The sequence below is a fragment of the Oncorhynchus masou genome, chromosome 12 (assembly GCF_036934945.1).
Source record: "Oncorhynchus masou masou isolate Uvic2021 chromosome 12, UVic_Omas_1.1, whole genome shotgun sequence".
NCBI lineage: Eukaryota > Metazoa > Chordata > Actinopteri > Salmoniformes > Salmonidae > Oncorhynchus > Oncorhynchus masou.
In genome coordinates, this window is record NC_088223.1 from 67,681,908 (window position 1) to 67,700,934 (window position 19,027).

Consider the following 19,027-nt stretch of genomic DNA (forward strand, 5'->3'; position numbering starts at 1 on the left):
ATTTACACTTTGCTATAAATGAGAGACAGTCTCCAGAGGCTGTGGGGGGAGCATCTCTCAGAGGCATTCAAACCCCCGCCCCCCCCCCAGCTCAGACACCCTACAGGGGGCTGATTTAGTTCATCCCAGAGCTGCCTGTGTGTGAATGGACCATGAGTTGAGCCGTACGGCATGGAAGACAAAGATAAATTAGGATTGAGGGAACGCTGCAGTCATCCCCCTCCTTGTTTCACTTTCACTCGTGCTCTCTTTCTCTTTTACACTCTCTCTCTCACTTACACTCTCTCTCTTTTACACTCTCTCCACCTTACACTCTCTCTCCCCTCTCTGCCGTTCTCTCTCATCTGTTTCTCCCTCCACCCCCTCCCTTTCCCTCTTTCAATAGCCTCTAAAATGGGGAGTTTTCATTGTCTATCAAAGGCTTGGCAAGTCAGACCCAGATAACTTTAGAGTCAGGAAGCGTTTGTCCCAACTGAGGGATTTAAATAGTTTCTCTTGACTATTCATTCACAGCTTGTCTTGTTTGTGCTTTCTTTTAAATTCTGAAAAACATGGTGGCTATCATCACTGAGGATAACTTTGTGATCTATGAATATCATGAAAGAAGTCTTGTTGAGAAAAAGCTGTTGATCAATAAAAAAATGCATGGTTTGAATGATCAGACTGTCAAATAGGCCTTTCTTCTGTGCCTTTTTAAGGCATCGCTATTTTATATTATTATTCATTATTTTATAACAATGTATATTGTATACATTATTGCTTTGGCAATATTGACACAATTATTTTCATGCCAATAAAGCAGTTTGAATTTGAGAGAGAGAGTAACCATTTTAATGTTGTTATTTCTGTTATTTATTTTTATAATAACTTTTTTGAATATCACTGTTTTATATTATTATTAATTATTGATGCATTGAACCTGAGAGAGAGTGAGTTCCATTGTGAGACATCTTTATATGAGATGTGGACAGTAAGACCACATTTGAAAGACTCGTATTTGTTTTCTCTACAGTGCCAGGGAAGCTCAATAAAGCACAACTAATTTTAAATACTATTTGAACCCAGGTCTGGACAGTCTGTGTTCCAGTGTCACTGTTCCAGCCAGCCTCCCTTTTGCGGTATTGTATTATAGTGTACTGGAACTGTTCACGTATTAGTTGGCTCGTTTCACACACAGATTTATGTCATGGCTATGTGCGCAGGGACAAGCTGTAGTGAAGTCATGGTAAAAGGGAGGTGACTACTTAAACGAGGAACGTCATTTCATACAGTCCATATGGGTTTTATTCAGTTGGACTGGGAAGGATCATTTGAATGTATGTGGGGGCTGTGAATGGGAGATGTCCCAGAATCTCACTTCAACTCCAAACATTAGTCATCTTAATAATGAAAACGGATTGCGCTTAAACACATCCGCCTCTCTCTCATTTCTCTCTCCTTCTATTTCTCTCTCCCTTTATTTCTTTCCCTCTGTCTCCCTTTGCTTTTCTTCCCCTATAAGTAATGAGAATAAGAGAATTTACATGAATATGTCCCATATGACCTATAGGTGTGACCTACTGTATATGCTGTCTTTGTCACGTTCTGTCTGTCTGTTTCGGTTTGTACATAAAGTACATGCACCCCCAAACATCTTAATATGTCAATCTGTAATGCATTATGATAAGTCATTTTTAACCTTTCATTTCATCACTGTCTTTGTTCATATACAAGTAGGTGTTAAAATCTTCCATGTGATAATACATAATTTAGGAGTGTATGGCCTCATTTTTTCTGTAACGGAGGCATCCACTGTAAAATGTATGAGAAGTGAGTGATTATAGATTTTTCATGGCAGCCTGGGATCTTGGCAGGCTCGTCTAGTGGGAATTTCACTGGAGTTCACTTGACCTGACTGATAGAGAACCAATGCGAAGGTGATTAATGGGAATTTAAATGACTGGCTTTTGCTTGCTCTCACTCATGCTGAGTATTTAGGTTCTTATTTTTAAGCACAGTTTGTCTGAAGGCCAAACCATACTATCTGCAGTCACTCTGTGTGCCAGCCAATCTGACCTGGTATTTTTATAGCTTTTTAATGTTTTACCGGAACTATTTGGCGTTTTATTGTGATTTTTCGCGAATATAAGAATTTACGATAGTGTTATTATTAAAAGAAAGCATCCTAATGGCCTTGCTATATATATAAATGTGGCATTTTAATTTATGATTATATTATCAAAAAAATATTGAATGGAAACTGAGTTCTGAGCTCCTTGTTTTATATAGAAGAAGCATATTTGAGTGCTGATAAAGTAAGTTATGTTTCCGGCCTCATCAGCAACTCTTTATCCACAAAGCCCTACTTTAGGAATGCTAATCCACGCTGTGCCCCTGAGATTGTCTGAGGCTTGGCAGGCACACCCTGCAAAGTGGCCATCAATGGAGAAGTGCTTTAAGAGCCCAGAGGGGTGTAGGATTTCCATTCCGAGACCCTTTGTTTGTGAGTGTGTGTGTGTGTTTGTAGGTGTGGATGTGAGCCAACTTGCCAGTGTATCTTGAAAGGTTCCGTGTGTGTGTGTGTGTGTGTGTGTGTGTGTGTGTGTGTGTGTGTGTGTGTGTGTGTGTGTGTGTGTGTGTGTGTGTGTGTGTGTGTGTGTGTGTGTGTTGTTTATGGTGTTATGCAGTAGCCTACTTTATCTCTTCTTGCCCAGGCTGTGCAGTAGTCTGTGCCCTCTGGGGTTGATAGAAGTCAGTGTAGTGTCACCAACACAGCGCTCTCTTTGTGTCTGTCCACTGATGGTCTGCTTTGTGCTGGAATGTTCCACGTGCCCCAGACCATTGTCATCCCTGGTAACAAGAACCCCCCTGTGTCTGTGTTGCTGTTTGCTGATTATTTCAAAACAAACAATAAAAGCCTTTCAGACAGCGTCCTGCTCACGCAGGAGATGAATCAGAGAGAGAGAGAGAGAGAGAGCGAGAGAGAGCGAGCCAGTCAAGCCCTGTGGATCCACTGAAATGTGTTTCAACGGAAAGCCCTGTGTTTCAATTTTTTATTTTTATTTTTACGCAGACACAGTGTCTACCAACCAGCCATCACAATAAAAAAGGGATCTATGAATAGGGTTGAATGATTGACCCCTGATGATGACAATCACAGCATCATATTAACACTGCATCACAACTGAGCTTCAATCTGAGTGTGAAATTGTTTCTATTGAATCGTGAGGACATTACAGACATTAATCAAATGCATTACCACTTTTACTAGTGGATTTTCATAAAAAATAAGAAGAAAGAAAGCAGAAGACTGAATGTGTGTTTTGATTATATTTTCCAGGTGTTCAATCAGGATCTAAGAAGTCTGGAATCCCTGCCCCCAGGGAGATCCCCCCCACCATGACCAGAGACCGTGTGTCGCTGAGGGACCAGTTGAGGACCTCCACGAACAAGAAGATGGTTCCCAGCGCAAGCACCTCCAGCCTGGCCACCCTAGCAACCAAGCACCAGCGCGGCTCCACCACCACAAAGCCCAAGATAGACGCTGAGGGCTCTGAGAGAGGCTTCCTGGAGTGCCAGATTAAGGAGCTGCTGGCTGAAGCCAAGGCGAAGGAGTTTGAGATCAGCAAGCTGAGGATGGAGCTGCAGCGCTGCCGGGGGAAAGCCTCGTCGTCCTCGCCTCACAACACCCCCGAGCAGGGCCAAAGCCCAACCCAGCAGGTTACAGACGCCCAGGCCCTGGTTGGAGAGCTGAGGGAGAAGAACGGGAAGTTCCAGAGGGAGCTGGCGGCTCTGAGGGAGGAGAACCAGGTCCTGAAGGAGAAGCTTTTCTCCCTGGAGTCCTCGCCTGCCTCTCCTCTGTCCAACAACACTACCACCACCACCAGCCCCTCCAAGCCCTCCATCAATGGCCTCTCTTTAGACCACAACACCACTCCCCCAGCCGAGTCAGCCATACCCAGCCCACTCAAAACCTCAGTCTCCTCCAGCAGTGACATCACCAAAGGCTCGCCCTCGCCTGACTCCTCAGAGTTTGAGAAGATCCCGTCGCGGTCTGACTCAGTGAGCAGCAGTGATGGGGGCTGTGGTGGTGTAGGGGTTGTAGGTGTGGGGAAGGGTCAGGGTCGCGACCCCTCAGTGGAGAGGCTGACAGAGCAGATCCAGAAGATGGAGGAGAGTCAGCACAGCACGGCAGAGGAGCTCCAGGCCACACTACAGGAGCTGGCCGATCAGCAGCAGGTGGTCCAGGAGCTGACGGCTGAGAACGAGCGATTGGCCCAGGAGAAGGGCCTCCTACAGACGTCGCTGCAGCAGCAGAGGGAGAGGGTGGAGCTGCTGGCCCAGAAGAACGAGGCCCTGGCCGGGAGGCTGCAGGTGGCAACCCAGGCCCAGAGCGGGGACGAGGACCGGGCAGTGGAACTGGAGCAGCGCTACACTGACCTGGTGCAGAGCTCTCGATTCGAGAGGGAAAAGCTGGTGGACATCCAGCAGCAGCTGACGGGGAGCTTGAGGGCCCTGGAGCAGGAGCACCAGGAGGCCCAGGGGCAGGTGAGGTCCCTCAGAGAAGAGAGGGACGGCCTACAGTGCCGGGTGGAGAGGGAGGAGGAGGCCGGGGGTGAGATGACACGGGCGGCTGAGGAACACAAGGCAGCAGCGGACGCCCTGAGGGTGAAGAACGGACGGCTCAAAGCCCAGGTGGACATAGAGAGGCAGAAGGTTGGGGAACTGAAGGCCATGCAGAGTGCTGGGGACAGCACAGAGCTGCAGAGGCTGCTGAAGGTGGCCCACGCTGAGAGAGACAGACTGGAGGGGGAGGTAACAGGGCTACGGCAGGAGCTGCTACAGGCCCAGACCGACACTGAACACGCCCAGGGACTGCTGTCCAAGGTGGGTGGGACACCAAGCCATATAGAATAGAATAGAGTAGAAACTTTATTGCTCACCAAGGTGGGTGGGATACCAAGCTACAACTTATCCTCTGGCAGTGTGTAGCCCTAAATCGTCCTTTTAACTTCTTCAGTGTAGGCTGTAATTTATGGATCTTGTGGTTTATTATTCTACAGCAGTGGTCACCAACCTTTTCTGAGTCAAGATCACTTTCTGAGTCAAAATGCAAGCCGAGATCTACCGCTCAGATTATATTTTTTTTTGATGACACAAGCCACAAATAATAACAACGCAAGCTTATCAAATATGCATTTTATGGCTTATAAAACCTTTGAACAAAGACAGTGCTGAATAACAACTTAAACATGAATTTACTCATAAAAACATCAGCTCTTTGCTGTATTCCTTGAGTCTCTCTCTAGTCTTGGTTTTAAAGTCTTGAAATCTCACATTATCAACTTTGCTGTGTGTTCGAGGCCTATTTCTACAGTCTATGGCGCAAGGAAACTGCAGACATGGATCTTGGCTATCTGATTGGCCAGTGGTAGGCCTATACTGTAAGTGCACTTGATTTGCTCTTTGGGCCTGCCGGGAACACTTTGCCTTCCTGGCGGTAGGGCTTCTGGATCGAGTGCACCTACCGTCAACAGCGCAAAACAAGTTAGGATCGCAAGTCTTTATCGCTGGGTTTTTTACAGAAATTTTTGGTGATCGACTAGGAATGGCTTGGAGATTACGATCGACCAGTTGGTGACAACGGTTTTACAGTATGTACAGGTAACTGCCAAAATAAAGGAAACACCAACATAGTGTCTTAATAGGGTTTTGTACCACCACGAGCCAGAACAGCTTCAATGCACCTTGGCATAGATTCTACACGTTTCTGGAGCTCTATTGGAGGGATGAAACACCATTCTTTCGTGAGAAATTCCCTCATTTGGTGTTTTGTTTTGTTGATAGTTGTGGAAAACGCTGTCTCAGGCACCGCTCCAGAATTTGAGTGTTCAATTGGGTTGAGATCTGGTGACTGAGTGACCATGGCATATGGTTTATATAGTTTTCATGCTCATCAAACCACTTGTGCCCTGTTGATGGGGGCATTATCATCCTATGGGGGCATAGCCACGGTTGCCAAAATAATGGCCTGCCCAGCATTTTTATACATGACCCTAAGCATGATGGGATTTTAATTGCTTCGTGAACTTAGGATACACAGCTGTGTGGAAGCACCTGCTTTCAATATACTTTGTATCACTCATTTACTCAAGTTTTTCCATTATTTTGACAGTTACCTGTACATTGCATTCGGAAAGTATTCAGACCCCTTGACGTTTTCCACATTTTGTTACGTTACAGCCTTATTCTGAAATATATTAAATTGTCTTTTTCCCTCATCAATCTGCACACAATGCCCCACAATGACAAAGCAAAAACAGGTTTTTAGAATATTTTGCTGAACTGAAATATCCCATTTACATCAGTATTCAGACCCTTTGTTGAAGCAACTTTGGCGGCGATTACAGCCTTGAGTCTTCCTGGGTATGACACTACAAGCTTGGCACACCTGTATTTGGGGAGTTTCTCCCATTCTTCTCTGCAGATCCTCTCAAGCGCTTGTCAGGTTGGATGGGGAGCATCGCTACACAGCTATTTTCAGGTTTCTCCAGAGAGAGTCCGGGCTCTGACCGAGCCAATCAAGGACATTCAGAGACTTGTCCCGAAGCCACTTCTGCTTTGTCTTGGCTGTGTGCTTAGGGTTGTTGTCCTGTTGGAAGGTGAACCTTCGCCCCAGTCTGAGGTCCTGAGCGCTCTGTAGCAGGTTTTCCTCAGAGATCTCTCTGTACTTTTCTCCGTTCTCCGTTTATCTTTGCCTCGATCCTGACTAGTCTTCCAGTCCCTGCCGCTGAAAACATCCCCACAGCATGATGCTACCACCACCATGCTTCACCGTAGGGATGGTGCCAGGTTTCCTCCAGATGTGATGCTTGGCATTCAGGCCAAAGAGTTCAATCTAGGTTTCATCAGACCAGAGAATCTTGTTTCTCAGGGTCTGAGAGTCCTCTAGGTGCCTTTTGGCAAATTCCAAGCAGGCTGTCGTGCCTTTTACTGAGGAGTGGCTTCCATCTGGCCACTCTATCATAAAGACCTGATTGGTGGAGTGCTGCAGAGATGGTTTTCCTTCTGGAAGGTTCTCCCATCTCTACAGAGGAACTCTTGAGCGCTGTCAGAATGACCATCGGGTTCTTGGTCACCTCCTTGACCAAGGCCCTTCTCCCCGATTTCTCAGTTTGGCCGGGTGTTCAGCTCTAGGACGAGTCTTGGTGGTTCCAAACTTCTTCCATTTAAGAATGATGGACGCCACTGTGTTCTTGGGGAGCTTCAATGCTGCAGAAATGTGTTTGTACCCTTCCCCAGATTTGTGCCTCGACACAATCCTGTCTCGGAGCTCTGCAGATTATTCCTTCGACCTCATGGCTTGGTTTTTGCTCTGACATGCACTGGCAACTGTGGGACCTTATATAGACAGGTGTGTGCATTTCCAAATCATGTCCAATCAATTGAATTTACCATAGGTGGACTCCAATCAAGATGTAGAAACATCTCAATGATGATCATGGGAACAGGATGCCCCTGAGTTCAATTTTGAGTCTCATATCAAAGGGTCTGAATACTTATGTAAATAAGGTATTTCTGTTTTTAATTTGTAATACAGTTGCAAAAATGTCGCTTTGTCGATATTGGGTTTTGTGTGTCAAATGATAAATCCATTTTAGAATAAGGCTGTAACAAAATGTGGAAAAAGTCAAAGGGTCTGAATGCACTGTATATACAGTATGCTGCATTCCAGCCGCTGTCTATTCCACAAGTTACCACCGGCTAAAGTTATAATGTTGAAATGCCTATTCACTCTGTTCCATCTCACTGCGCAAATCCACTGTCTCGTCAGCCCAGCAAGGCAATTTATAAACTTGATCTCCACTATAAAAAGCATCTAGACATTATTTCCCATTTCTTTTAAAACTAGCATTTGGTTTTCAACAGCAGAGATTTGTATAAACCTTATTGTCTGTCTTTCCAACATTTGCAACTTCGTTTAAATATTGAAATTTGATCTACAGCTGTCCCATAGTAATGAACATGTCGGGAGTCGGGACGAGACAGACAGGCGTAAAACTTTTCTCTGCCAGTCTAAATCATGAATCAGCTGGCATCGTTTTTATTGATATATACAAATAAATGTCAATAGAAAACAGGTAAAACTAAACAAAATGCAGCTAGTTTACAGTCTTACCAGCATCAGTTGAAGGGATTGTATTAGCTGTGTTTTTGGCTATCTCCTCTGAACAACAATGTCCTGACCAGAGAGCACATTTACTATGCCAGGTGAAATGCACATCATTAGCTTGTTATTATGGATGTATCCAAATAAATGTCACTAGAAAACAGCTTAAACAAACACAAACGCAGCTAGCCTGCTGTTATTCTGGCTGCACTGTTTGACATGACTGGAAGTTAGCCGTAGTTGGCTACCTAGCAAGCAAGGGATAAGAGTTTTGCCAGCCAGTATGGCAATGGAACATTTAGAACAAACGACTGGGTTTAGTACAGAGGAAAAAGTCTTAACGACTGTGTCGCATCTCTGGCATCCAAACAGACAGAACCAATGTCCAGCCAGCTTGGGTAGCAACCTTAGATTTGTGTCGGGACTATATACTATATATGCAAAAGTATGTGGACACCCCTTCAAATGAGTGGATTTGGCTATTTCAGCCACACCTGTTGCTGACGAGCACACAGCCATGCCACTCCATAGACAAACATTGTCAGTAGAATGGCCTTACTAAAGAGCTCAGTGACTTTCAACGTGGCACTGGTCATAGGATGACACCTTTCCAACAAGTCAGTTTGTCAAATTGGTGGGAACGTAGAAACGTCTAGTGGAAATGTCTAGGAGCAACAACGTCTCAATCACTAAATTGTAGACCACACAAGCTCACAGAACGGGACCAGAGTGTCCTGAAGCGCCTATCACATAAAAATATTCTGTCCTCAGTTGCAACTCTCACTACCAATTTCCAAACTGCCTTTGGAAGCAACGTCAGCACACGAACTGTTAGTCGGGAGTTTCGTGAAATGGGTTTCCATGGCCGAGCAGCCGCACACAAGCCTAGGATCACTATGTGCTATGCCAAGCGTTGGCTGTAGTGGTGTAAAGCTTGCCGCCATTAGACTCTACAGCAGTGAAAATGCATTCTCTGGAGTGATGAATCACACTTCTCCATCTGGCAGTCCGACGGATGGATCTGGGATTGGCGGATGCCAGGAAAACACTACCTGCCCCAATGCATAGTGCAAACTGTAAAGTTTGGTGGAGGAAGAATAATGTTCTGGGGCTGTTTTTCATGGTTCAGGCTTGGCCCCTTAGTTCCAGTGAAGGGAAATCTTCTTTTTGTTGTTGTCCTAAGACAATTACAGTTTCAAGATACAATGCTTGCAAATATGTACAGTTCAATAGGGAGAAAACACAAAAACAACATTAAATAGCAAAGGTATAAACAACAGGATGAATAAGGACAAAACCAAACAAATGAAAAACAAATAGGTTTCAGTATTTACAAATTAAATCGGCCTATTCAAATGTCAATCTCAAAGGCTACCAGAGCCACATAGGAATATAAAAGGTAGACAGAGCAGGGCAATCCCATCACCCATCCACAAGACCAAACATAGTTGTTAAATTAGGTTAGGTGAAGGGAAATCTTAACACTACAGCATACAATGACATTCTAGACAATTCTGTGCTTCCAACTTTGTGGCAACAGTTTGGGGAAGGCCCTTTCCTGTTTCAGCATGACAATGCCCCCGTGGGAGGACGCATGGCTTCCGACGTTCGCCTCTCCCGAGTTCGCACAGGAGTTGCAGCGATGGGACAAGACTGTAACTACCAATTGGATATCATGAAATTGGATAAAAAGGGGTATAAAGTACACAAAAAACAACAATAACAAAAAAAGAAAATGCCCCCGTGCACAAAGTGAGGTTCATACAGATCGGTGTGGAAGATCTTGACTGGCCCTGACATCACCAAATCAATCACCTTTGGGATGAATTGGAACGCCAACTGCGAGCCAAGCCTAATCGTCCAACATCAGTGCCAGAGCTTACTAATGCTCTTGTGGTTATGAATATGTTAGTAAACCGTTGTATAAAAGTGATAATGCACTCGAAGTCGGTGTTTGGATGATATACAGTGTGTTCGGAAAGTATTCAGACCCCTTCCTTTTTCCACATTTTGTTATGTTACAGCCTTATTCTAAAATTGATTAAGTAAAAAATGTTCATCATCAATCTACACACAATACCCAATAATGACAAAGTGAAAACAGTTTTTTGGAAATTTTGGCAAATGTTTTAAAAATAAGGAACAGAAATATCTTATTCACATAAGTATTCAAACCCTTTGCTATTAGACTCAAAATTGAGCTCAAGTGCCATCCTCTCTCTATTAATCATCCTTGAGATGTTTCTAGATATTGATTGGAGTCCACTTGTGCTAGATTCAATTGATGGGAAATGATTTGGAAAGGCACTGTGTATATAAGGTCCTACAGTTGACAGTGCATGTCAGAGAAAAATCAAGCCATGAGGTCAAAGGAACTGTCCGTAGAGCTCCGAAACAGGATTGTGTTGAGGCACAGATCTGGGGAAGGACACCAAAACATGTCTGCAGCATTGAAGGTCCCCAAGAACAATTTAACCTCTGAGATATCAGACTACAGTTATACACAATACCTCGTCTGCCATGATGGTTTAAATTAAATATTGTATTGCTAGTGAAGAGAAGCTTTGTGATAGTTCAGGACTTTCCCTCACCACTCTCCAGCATATGAGCTGATGTTCAATGAAATTGTTTTCATCTGCTTGTAGGTTCAGAAAGCCTGAGTGAGCAGTGGTTTCAACATCACAACATCACACTAATGGACTCTGTGCCGAGTAGTGCCCACACTGGGGTGATCCAGTCAGGGCAGTCTTGGGTTAAAATAGTATGTGTTTGTAGTGTATCAGGAAGTGTATTAGCTGCAGCAGGAGACAAGGGCTTTAGACACTTAACTGTAAAATCAATGAGTCATCATCACCTGTTTACCCAGCAGCCAGTTACACTGTAGTGTAGGGTAGGCTATCAAAATGGCTTTGGAGGAGATCCTGCTAGGCTATTGTGTCAATGAGTCTCTGTAGACACTGACAGGCCTGATGTCCAACAGCTTTTATCATCTTTTTTTACTACGTCAGACTAGAAGGGCGTATTAGCAGGTACAGTCACAGAGTCATATGTAGATAGATCTAAGGCTCTGCTTACAGTAATGGGCCCCTTGATGGACCAACGAACCAAACATGTCAGCTATACATGTGACTAACCAATCAGATGGTCTCCTACTATGTCCCAGGTGGAGGCTGAGTGCCAGCAGGTGGCAGAGCGAGCCGGGAGCCGGGAGGAGGAGCTGAGTGGCCGGGTCAGTGCCCTAGAGAATGGGGGTCGGCAGGCCGACAGCCAGATCAAGGACCTGAAGGAGACCATTTTTGAGCTGGAGGACCAGGTGGAGCAGCAGAGGGCTGTCCACCTCCACACCAACCAGACCATCCTGGACCTAGAGAGTATGTTCACTAGTGTATATATCATCAGTCTACTACTGTACTACTCTACCTCCTCCATCCTAACTTTTACTTGTTATAGGAGCACAGCACTCCTAAGCACATAGGGACGATTTCCCTGGCTCAGATTAAGCCAACACCTGGACTAAATATGTGTAGCGGTATGCATTGTTTGAGTCCTTTTATTTGGTCAGTGGTGAGGCTTGCGACACATGGATTAAGTATGAGTTATGGATATAAAGTTGAAGTCAGAAGTTTACATACACCTTAGCCAAATACATTTAAACTCAGTTTTTCACAATTCCTGACATTTAATCCTAGTAAAAAATAGTTAGGAGCCTCCTCCTTTTTCTTCTAAACATAACGATGGTCATTATGGCCAAACAGTTCTATTTTTGTTTCATCAGACCAGAGGACATTTCTCAAAAAAGTACGATCTTTGTCCCCATGTGCAGATGCAAACCGTAGTCTGACTTTTTTATGACGGTTTTGGAGCCGTGGCTTCTTCCTTGCTGAGAGGCCTTTCAGGTTATGTCGATATAGGACTTGTTTTACTGTGGATATAGATACTTTTATACCTGTTTCCTCCAACATCTTCACAAGATCCTTTGCTGTTGTTCTGGGATTGATTTGCACTTTTTGCACCAGAGTTTGTTCAACTCTAGGATGCGTCCTGAGCGGTATGATGGCTGCGTGGTCCCATGGTGTTTATACTTGCGTACTATTGTTTGTACAGATGAATGTGGTACCTTCAGGCGCTTGGAAATTGCTTCCAAGAATGAACCAGACTTGTGGAGGTCTATAATTTATTTTCTGAGGTCTTTTGATTTTCCCATGATGTCAAGCAAAGAGGCACTGAGTTTGAAGGTAGGCCTTGAAATACATCCACAGGTACACCTACAATTGACTCAAATGATGTCACTTAGCCTATCAGAAGCTTCTAAAGCCATGACATCATTTTCTGGAATTTTCCAAGCTGTTTAAAGGCACAGTCAACTTAGTGTATGTAAACTTCTGACCCACTGGAATTGTGATACAGTGAACTATAAGTGAAATAATCTATCTGTAAACAATTGTTGGAAAAATGACTTGTGTCATGCACAAAGTAGTTGTCCTAACAAACTTGCAAAAACTATAGTTTGTTAACAAGACATTTGTGGAGTGGTTAAAAAACAAGTTTTAATGACTCCAACCAAAGTGTATGTAAATTTCCGACTTCAACTGTAGCAATGCAGATTTAACTGATAGCAGGCTCATAATAACCATACTATATAATGAGAAAGACATTTTGAATGGATATAAATTATCCCTGTAGTTCCACTGGTAAAAGAGGTTAGATTTACCGAAGAAATGGTTGCAGCAATGGCTTTGTTTATGATGTGTCTTTCGCAGATGTATTCTGTGGTTGATGTTCTCAAAGTAATGATATATTTATCTTTCTTTACAGACCAACTCAAGAAGCTGGAGGAGCAGAAGGCTGAAGTGGAGAGGCAGCTGAAGATCTTGAGTAAGCAGATGAAGGTAGGAGTGATCTGACTGTTAGTGGTTATATACTTTCAGGTGGTTTGCTGGTGGTCAAGATGGTCAAGGTTTGTGACTCCTATGATGCAAAGAGAATCACAATCCTCATATGGTATACTGTGTGTGTGTGTGTGTGTGTGTGTGTGTGTGTGTGTGTGTGTGTGTGTGTGTGTGTGTGTGTGTGTGTGTGTGTGTGTGTGTGTGTGTGTGTGTGCGCGTGCGCGCGCGCGCGTGCGTGCGTGCGTGCGTGTGTGTGTTCAGGATGAGACGGAGGAGTGGCGACGGTTCCAGGCAGACCTCCAGACAGCCGTAGTGGTGGCCAACGACATCAAGGTGGAGGCCCAGCAGGAGATCCGCTCTCTGAGGAGGAGATTACAGGAGGAGCAGGGTCGCAGCGCAAAGCTCTCCTCAGACCTGGAGCAGCTGCAGGGAGTCAGGTATGTACTGTATGGCTGGGAGCGTTTAGTACCTACAGCAGTACTATTCAATTACGGTCCTGGAGGGCCGAAACACTTCTGGTTTTTGTTTCTACCTGAATGTACTCATCTGATGTTCCAGGTCTAAATCAGCCCCTTATGAGATAGGAAGAATGTAACCCAGAAGTGTAATTGGTCTAAAGGGTCCAGATTTGAATAGCCCTGACCTACAGTATACCTCTCCTACTACTCCCTCTGTTTCTATCCAACCTCCTCTCCTTTCCCCTAGCCTTTCCCCTCTTGCTCCATCTTAGCACTGGGCCTCTCTCTATCCTAGCTAACACACTCTGTCCTGGAGCTGCAGCTACTATAAGGCTTGCCATATCCCACTGATGGTGTGAGTGTTCAATGTAGTAGTCAGATTCATATAGCATGCAGTGTGGGAGGCTATTGCCGAGCTGGAAGGAACCATTTGTATTTCCATATGCCATTAATCGGTTCCCTTTTAAATATTTTAAGAGGCTACCCCAAAATTCTGATTTGATGTCATGGTAGCTTATGATGTTCAGCATTTTGGGGGTGGGGGATGCATAGAAACGAGGTGACGCTAGCTGCCAATTTAGGATATGATTCACCATTAAGTCCAATAATAATAATATCTTAATAGCCTCAAATCCTGGGATTTTGGGGGGCTTCAAATCCTGGGCTTTGGCAAACCTTGCTAATAGAGGATTAGCAGTCAGTCTCCTCATGCATTATCCTGGTCTGTCTATCTGGTTCCTGCTGCAAATACACTGACTGCTCTATCAGTCTGTCTACCACTCACCACCACCGAGATTGTAACACACTGGACCAGCAATGGACCCTAGCACTGAGACAAGCTGTTTTATCGGCATAGTGTAGCACTAATATAGTGGCCTAAGCTCTGTCTAGAAATGCTGCTGCCCAGACTGCAGTGACGGCAGCACTAAACTGTTTGAGTCGGTTCTCTTCAAAAAATAAAATGAGACAGACACTTTAGGGGCCATAGCATCATTCCTCTGTTTTGTTTCATGTGGCTACCTGTACACCATGGTCTGTGCTGCCAGGGACGTGATTGGAAAGAGAAAGGGGGGATATCTAGTCAGTTGTACAACTGAATGCATTCAACTGAAATGTGTCTTCTGCATTTAACCCAACCCCTCTGAATCAGAGAGGTGCGGGGGGCTGCCTTAATCGACATCCACATCTTCGGCTCCCGGGGAACACTGGGTTTAACTGCCTTGCTCAGGGACAGAACAACATATTTTTTACCTTGTCACCTCAGGGATTCAATCCAGCAACCTTTCGGTTACTGGCCCAACGCTCTAAACACTAGGCTACCTGCCATGATTGGTTGGTTTGTTGATGAAAAGCTCAGCCTATTGGTCCTGTGTCTTGTGTGCAGTGACAGTGGCAGTGACAGTATGATGAGAGGCAAATTGGCTAGTATTGTTAGTATTACAGAGCTCATCAGTTAGTTTCTAATATAGCTGGCCTGACATAAAACATATAAACGTGTCATTTAGAACGTAAAGAAGAATGCGGTATTTTACTTTACTTTCCCCGTACGTACTTGGGACGTACCAGACCAGAAGCTCCCCTCCTCCCTGAGATCGTTCGTTCTCTCAAGGATGTCCCCCTCTCAGACATGGCTCCTTATAGAAAGCCCAGGTGAGTCCACTGCACTGCCAGCTCAGTGAATGATGCCTTTAGAGGGAATGCTACTGCTGATCTAGAACTGCTGATTTTCCTTCCTACTGCTTCCTGCTGCTTCCTACTGCTTCCTGCTGATTGTCTGTCTGACTGGCTGGCAGCTGCACAAACTATCTATCAGCTGCCTGTGTCCTTTCATTTGAGTGGGCTGGGGTTTGCTTCGCTTAATTAAAAACAAAAACTGCTACTAAAATGTTATTTTGGTACTTGGCGCCACCTGCTGTTCTGTTGAATCAATCCTTTATCTAGTCTCTCGGTTCCTCTAGAGAATTGTCTAGTAGTATGACACGGCATGATTTGTACTCATGCTATCATCTGCTTTATTAACTAAACAACATTTGGTCTGTATAGCATTGTATACTGATCGCAGAGACATATAGACAGATTTGATTTCATAGCCAGCTAAGAGACCCATGGAGAGAGGGACAGACAGAGGAAATAGCCTTTATTGCTATAGTGACTTTAGAGAAATAAACCACTCTGGCTGTGCTATGTCCAGTTGGGGTCTTAAACAAATTACAGGTAGACAAGTACATGGATTTTTAAGAGGGTATATTCTCTATTTATTTCAACTCATGTTGTCTCTGGTTTCGGTCTTGTTTTTCAGACTTGGGGCTGGAGCCAGTTTTGATACCAAGACTGCAGTAGAGGGGCGGTAGAAAAGTCCAACCACAACACATCTGGACCCTCTGAAGACAGACTGACAGTATTATTGTACAGAGTTGCTTTATTCAGTATTACCATAAAAACAGTTATGTGGTATGTAATTCTGATGGGTTAATTAGCAAGGTTGGTTTACCAGACAGACAGAGTCAGACTGTGGTTTACTGTTAATCCAATCTATTGTGAAACAGCACTTGGCTGCCAAATTAACACATATTTGTTTGTGAAATCTTTCTAAAATGCTGTACACCTTTTTATCTGTATTGTTTGCAGTGTTTTCAGATGTATTTGTGTTGATGAATCTCTCCTCTCTATCGGTCAAGAGAGGGGACTGATGATAAGATAGGAGGGGTTTCTGTTACTGATTCCTATTTGCTTTTGTGCCTTTTAGACACTTAAATTGCCTCAGTGGTGAATTTTCACTTACTCAATATGTTGCTAAGGAAGAGTCACTGATTTGTTAAGAAAACAAGTGATGAGAATGAGACATATTTTTGTTCAGTTCTCTGAAAAAAACTGGAGCCAAAACAGTCTGTTTATCAGCTCTACGCTGCCAGTTATCATTGAGTCAGATTATTTTCTTCTGTTAGGCTTCATTACTTTGTTTCAGGCCAAGTGCAACTTAAAAAAAGCTAAATAGAAAAAATGTCAAGTTATATTTGTTGATCACAGCTGGTTTTATTGTTCTAGTAAGTTGTGCATCTGTGGTTATTATTATGATTCGTTTCATATAAATGACCATTTGGAATATCTGTTACTTCAAAAAGTGCTTGGATGATATTGACGTTTTTTTATGGTAATAATCAACAATCAGTTCACTTTAGAGTATTCACGGCTACTTAGATCCGATAATGTGGTGTGATAATGTATCTCTAGATGGCGTTATTTACCAGAATATCAAGAATGACAAAACATCAATTACCTGCGCTGGTCAGTAGTCCTACGTTGTGTGTGTAATCACTGAGCTACAGTTGAAGTTCAGCTCACCAGTTTGAGTTCTGCCTACAGACAACAACACTGAACCACAGACAGTATATTATTACATTATCACTGGTCATTATCACGTTATCACTAATAATGTCCTCTCAGGAAGGACACTGTGAATTTAAGCCATAAGGGTAATCAACTGCTGATCACTGACCAATTCAAACAGTCTTCTGCCTCAGATTTACAGCCGTGCCTAAAAGTCATTATGAACTGGCCTAACTCATCAAAATGTCCTGTAGTTCTATAGGCCATAATATTCCACTCTGAACTTCAGGGAGCTAAAAGCATTGTGAAGGGTTTATCACTCATTCTGAAGTACTTCTAACGCAACCCCAGCAGGTCAAATAAAAAGCCTCTCATTTCTGATGACTGCTTCAGGGTAGACGTCAGATCGTTGAAGTGATGCTGGCGTCGTGACACCCATTAGAAGTGTATAATGACCAACTGCCATCCTGTAAACCTCAGGTTATAGTGATTATTATTACCTAGTAACAGGTCTATTCAATAGATGCAGTCATACACAAGCCATTGTTTTTGACCAGAGACAGATAGATGTGCTGGTTAAGTTTAACTTCGATATTGCCAAAAAAGGCCACCTCATCGTAAGACATATGGTGCTAACTGTGTTGATTTCCTTTTCTCTGCCTTTGATTTAAAGCCATGCTCAACAGTTCAACAAGTGAATGTGCAACATTTTGGTGTGTTATTTTCGGTGTGAAATCTTATTGAGACTTGGACTCTGGTTTTAATACCTGTGACATATCAAAAATACAATACTATTTATCTAGAGAAATAGTCAATATAATGTGTTTGTCTGTCTGTTTAAAAGTATTTTGTATTTGTTCATTGGAAAGTCAATAAATGAAATGACTCTAGTCTTGACTTTGATTGCATGCATTTGTTTGAGGCCACTGTCTTTGGGAGGTTGACATTACAGTAGTTCTGCTTCCTCCTCACCAGTTTCCTTACTTCAGTTCCCTTCTCAGCCCTTCCATATCCATCCATTAGTGACGATACTCCCTCAGGCTCTTTCTGTTCATAATCTGCAGTCTAATGTCCACAAGGAAAGGATGGAGTAAACTTTGTACATACTTTTTGTTGCAGTTCGGGTGTTGTTGCGTAAAATTAGACCCAGTTATTGACTTTCACATGTGGAACTTGTACGTAATCATACAACACCCAAGTAAAATACAATGTCATGTTATTTAACACATGCGGCCAATACAACTGGTGTAGACTTTACAGTGAAATGCTTGATTACAAACCACTTAGTAAACCAATGTAATGATAAGAATCCCTCATAAGGTATAGACTACAGCCACACACACATCTGCCATCCTCTTAAATAAAACAGCGCTCCTACCTGCTACAGTATGTGTTGTGTCATATTGTACTGTGAGCATCTCTTTCCCCTTGTCTCTCTCAGGTTGTTGCGTGGCGACTCTGAGAGTTTGTCGGAATCAGACGGCAGTCCTCACTGGTGTGGCATCTCTATGACCCAGACCACCCAGACACCGCCCACCTCCTTATCAATCAACACCAACAGCAATGCTGCCTCCTCACCCTCGGAGCCTGGAGCCACCGTCAAATCCCTCATCAAGTCCTTTGACACAGCAGTACAGAGTGAGCACAGAGCATCCCTCCTTCTCACTCCTCCACACAGACCAGCAGACCTGAGTTAAAATAATATTTCAAAGTTCTTTGAGCGTTTGATTGCACCTGCTTGGAGTGCCGGGTGGGGGGGATTGCACTTTTGTGACTATTCCTTTGGTTCCATTGCACTAGGCAAGTTCAATCAAGCACAGATGACTGGCCGACAGGCTGTTGAGGGGAAACATTCTTGGCTTAGCAGCAGTGATAGAGAAGGAACCCTTACCAATAACATCATACTTAAACAGTCTAACCTTGGAGGTCTATTTGCTTAACAAGGTGTAAAAGATAGTCGTAGGAGTCCATGGGACATAATCATGGAATACGGTATCAATTGATCACTTCCTCATTCACTTTCCACTTAAACGTCCACCCCATGGCTTGGCTATTGTACACTCATGTGTTGAGCATTGCAGATGGACCTGGGCCTGGACACACGGTACAGATACACTCCTCACCTAGAAGCCTTCTAAGTGGGATCCCCGTCCGCACAGCACCTGCAGCTGCAGTCTCCCCCATTCAGGTACAGTACAGGCCCT

The 19,027-nt window shown here is 43.9% G+C and overlaps 1 protein-coding gene across 2 annotated transcripts in view; it reads left to right on the forward strand.

The window, feature by feature from the left end:
• The window catches only part of LOC135550702 (cytospin-B-like), a 151,246-nt gene that overhangs the window by 67,910 nt on the left and 64,309 nt on the right, over window positions 1–19,027 (forward strand). For both annotated transcript variants that reach the window (XM_064981743.1, XM_064981744.1), the window contains 6 exons: window positions 3,320–4,866; window positions 11,313–11,520; window positions 12,965–13,038; window positions 13,300–13,475; window positions 18,265–18,461; window positions 18,905–19,011. In XM_064981743.1, the coding sequence (XP_064837815.1) occupies window positions 3,320–4,866; window positions 11,313–11,520; window positions 12,965–13,038; window positions 13,300–13,475; window positions 18,265–18,461; window positions 18,905–19,011 (2,309 nt within the window). The remainder of the gene's footprint in view (window positions 1–3,319; window positions 4,867–11,312; window positions 11,521–12,964; window positions 13,039–13,299; window positions 13,476–18,264; window positions 18,462–18,904; window positions 19,012–19,027) is intronic.